Source organism: Quercus robur, chromosome 1 (genome assembly GCF_932294415.1).
Source record: "Quercus robur chromosome 1, dhQueRobu3.1, whole genome shotgun sequence".
Taxonomy (NCBI): Eukaryota; Viridiplantae; Streptophyta; class Magnoliopsida; order Fagales; family Fagaceae; genus Quercus; species Quercus robur.
The window spans coordinates 9809612-9813700 of NC_065534.1; the positions used below are offsets into that span (position 1 = coordinate 9809612).

General features: G+C 36.0%; 1 protein-coding gene across 1 annotated transcript; it reads right to left on the reverse strand.

Moving 5' to 3' along the window:
• LOC126714599 (ankyrin repeat-containing protein BDA1-like) lies at window positions 1–2148 on the reverse strand. Its single transcript, XM_050414851.1, has 2 exons — window positions 1381–2148; window positions 1–980 (listed from the first exon to the last, which is right to left on the reverse strand). Exons 1-2 carry the CDS (start codon window positions 2058–2060, stop codon window positions 599–601), a joined length of 1062 nt encoding a protein of 353 aa, XP_050270808.1. The 5' UTR covers window positions 2061–2148; the 3' UTR covers window positions 1–598.
• Window positions 2149–4089: the final 1941 nt, after the last annotated feature.

Consider the following 4089-nt stretch of genomic DNA (forward strand, 5'->3'; position numbering starts at 1 on the left):
TCTTAATGGGAGAGGAAACAATACAATTGACACACATTCAAGATGCATACAGCTCCAAGCTTGGCTTATTTATATAAATAAATAAATAATAAAAAATTATATAATAAAAATTTCCCCATCAATTCTTCCTCCATGAATGAATCAACAAACAACTTAGCATTGAACCTTGTAGTTTTTTATGGTCTGTTTGAATTGAGGGGGAGTAAAAGAGAGTAAAGTTGGCCGAAAATTAGAGACAAACCTTATAAGACCATGCTACACAAGTAGCAGAAGTATTTAGTAGGAAGGTACAAAGAAACAGACCAATAGAAACATACCAAAAAATGTCCCAAAATAGAGTTGGGATTATGACGGTCAAGGAAACTATATAGCAAACAGATAGGGAAATAAGAGATAGGCGGACTATTCGATAAATGCATTGTTTTGGAATGAGAAGAAGAATTGTTGAGTATGAAAGCACAAATGTCAAAGAATTTAATGACAAGAACACCCAAAAAGGAAAATTTCAAAGATCAATAGGTGTCCCTGCTTCGTTTGGAATAGGAGCACTAGAATTGAATTTTCTGATGGTCGGTAATGTGGTATTGAGTTTAGGAAGTTAGTCATCTTGCCAAAGTCCCCCAGGAGGGCTGAGTACTCCTTGATAGGTGACAGTCATAAGCAGTGTAGCAACCACCAAAAGCATATTGCGTCTGTCGTCTGATATTTGAGTCCATTCTCCAATACAATGCATTCTTGTTTTCTCAAGAGATGAGAACATGGACCATAGATTGCGTGCATAAAAAGTTACTTTAGGAAGAGATGGAGCTCGTAAAGCTCCAACACACCGTAGCATTACCTTGATCTCACGGTTTTCTATTTGATTTTGTTGTGCCAAGATATCCCCTGCTGTCTTACCCTCTGAATTCTTAGCGAATGTATTAACACCAGAATATAATAATAACCTCCTCACAGCCTGCAAAATGTAGTGATACACCAAAAATAATCATGATGTATTAATTAGTAGCAATTTGCAAACTTTACAACGTTTCTTTAGTTCTTAAATAATTGAGGAATGGAGAGGGCTTGCCTTGGTGTTGAAGATGACTTAAACGACAGCAGCAACAATAATGAGCAAAACGACAGTAGGAATAAAGGTTGTAAATATAAAACGACAAGGAAGAAAGGAAAAGAGAAACTCATCGTTTCACTTAAGGATTAGCTGTAGGAGTTAGTTACAGTTTTGCCACCTGTCATTAGTTGATTGGTTGAACCCTTAAGCAGTTAGTTAATTCTTTTGGGCAATATGTTTAGCCCCTGTTTTCCCGTATATATACAGAGCATGTAGCTAATTATTCATTTAACAACTTGTAACAGATTGATAAGCAAATACAGAGTTACTTTTCTCTCAAAGCAAGTTCTTGCATTTCTGTTTTGTATTTTCTGATTTCACACTTGGGTTGATTTTTGTACACAGCAATGTGCAATGGCGTGTTGCCATTCTCATCCTGCCAGTTCAGGACTTTACTCTTCCACAATATGGAATTTTGAGACCAATTCTTTTGGAGCCATCGCACCAAGAGTCTAAAAGCCTCCAACTTGTCGTATTTCAGGGCAATATGCAGAGCGTTCTCATTTCGAATTGTCACAGCCTCAATAGAATGGGGACAGAATTCAAGAAATTTTTCCAATCGATCAAGGTGACATTCTGTTGCTGCTACATAATGCAAAGGGGTGATACCCTCCCTTCCTTTGACACGGAAAAGTTCCCCATCAATTTCTAGAAGCCGACACACCAGCTCGCCATGCCCATTTTGTAGAGCAAGGTGAATGGGGCTGAACCCATCCGGATTAAGCTTCCTAGAGAATGAGGGCTTTAATATCATCAGCTCCATGGCAAATGGGATGTGCCCAGCATATGCAGCTATGTGTAAAGGAGTATTAAGAAATGGTAGCTTATCCGTGTGCTTCAAAAGTTTTACATCCTTCTGAATTATGATGTAAAAGGCATCAATATTTCCATGTTGAGCAGCCTGATTCATCCTCTCAATTCCCTCATCCATATTTGAGGAAGTTGACATATTATGGTATGGCTTTCCTTGGTGTGAACTTGATGTGTGGCTTGAATAAGTAGTGTTGCATACAAAAAAGCCAATAGTACGGCATAGTCCTATTTGGTTTGGGAGTTCTCCTCAACAAGTCACCTAATTAACTTTCACTGTGTAAAATTCTTATCCTTCACTGGTTTGGCTGGCTTTAATTTGGAATTTTGATTTAGATTAAAGTAGTATAATTTAGCTTCCTTTTGAGAGGGTATTTTGTATTACTATTGAGATCTACCTATATTTTGGTAAGAGTTAACTTTTTTTTTAATTTTAAATATTTTTCATATCCTTTCAAGTAATGCTTGTTATGAGGTTTTAAGAACTATCAATGGAGCGTAGCGTGACTATGATACCAATTGATGTAATATGGGCGCAGCTCTGATGATTCATTTTAGCAATTGTTACCCCAATTTGGCTCGTGCTGCATGCATGTTCTAAACATATTATGAAACAAGTTTTCTTCTTCTAAATCATTTTTCTTATCCTTACGACTATACTCTTCTTCCTTGTAGATTTGGTTGCGCTTTTTAGACTGATCGACAGTGACTAAGGCGATGAGCTGCTCTGATACACATCAAACCGCTCCTCCATTTGCTGAAAGCGCACCACATCATCTGACAATATTGTGTGAATTTTGTTGTGGCCAATGGTTTTGGATATGCATGGTTGAGAAAAATTCAAAAGCTTCATCATTTTTGTTGTTGTACTTTTTTTCTTTTCTTTTCTTTTCATGTGATAGCTTTTGTAATAAACAAACAATCCGCATTTCAAAGGTTCTAAGATGTTCATCATATTTATATGACAAGGGATTAGACAGGAGGCTTCCATTTAATCCAAAAAAAAAAAAGATTAAGAGCATCAAATGGTTCTCACGTTTGGTATAGGCACAAAAGTTGAAAAAGAATTAAAGAGTTTTACTCGGTTCTTCTCACGTTAAGTATAGGCACAAAAATTTGAGTGGAAGTCTAAAAGTTTTGGAACAAAACCAACTAAAGGGAATTACTTCTCTACCTTTTCAGTCAAAAAGGGAATTACTTCAAGTTCGACATGTATATAAGAAGTTTCAAGAAGTTTTCACTCAAGTTCATCATCCCCCATATAAGTAGTAGCATTTATGCTTTAGTGGCAGCTTCAAAATTACTTATTTAAGGCTAAGAGACAAGACTTAGATGGCCAGGTTTGGAAAAAGTATTTTATATCAAATGATACCACATCATCCATATCAAAACCCAATAAACGAGAGACATTTGTGCAAATATAACTAGCCACTAACACATGTCTTTCAATTGTTAGTGAGTTGGTTATTTTTTCTGATATATCTCACACTTATTTGATTTTGATACCACTGACATGGTATCATTTGATATCAAATACCTTCTCCTAAGTTTAGGTTACCCAAACCAGGCCTAAAAATTATGCATGTGGATACCTGAACCTCAAATCCAATATGGCCTAAAAATTATGCCCGTACCTACCCAAATTTCTTGCCTATGGATAACCAAACCTGACCCGAATATAATCTCTCTCTCTCTCTCTCTCTCTCTCTTGTTGCAAGAGCAACAACTGACAGGACTACAATTAAGGCTGCTTAGCCTCCCCAAGAATATTATTTACATAAAATGACATATTTATACTGCATAATCACTGAGACTTACTCAATTTTATTGGATGCATCCGATTATCATGTAAAAACTCAAAACTTTAACATGTTGTCACTGCAACACTTAAATCTAATTGATCCTCTTATACAATTCTGAAATCATTCCAGCCCACTCCAAATTATTAATGGGACACAGCCCAATGAAAATGGAAATTCTATATTTATATGTTCTCTTATTTGTATTGAGAAGAATATAAAGCCAATATGATCAATTTTATTTTTTAATTTTGGCATGTAAAAAAATATATGCCATACTAGATTGACCTGACCCTCAAAAGACTAGATAAGGGTCATAGGGTTGCAATCTGTTTAGGACTCAAACTTGATCTAACTCGAACCCCATCA

Excerpts from the sequence above, each read along its gene's own strand:
- LOC126714599 (XM_050414851.1), bottom strand. The coding sequence starts at position 2,060 with ATGTCAACTTCCTCAAATATGGATGAGGGAATTGAGAGGATGAATCAG. Across the intron at positions 981-1,380 it reads GAACTTGCTTTGAGAGAAAA|TTTGGTGTATCACTACATTT; the intron begins GTAACTCTGTAT and ends ATCATGATTATT.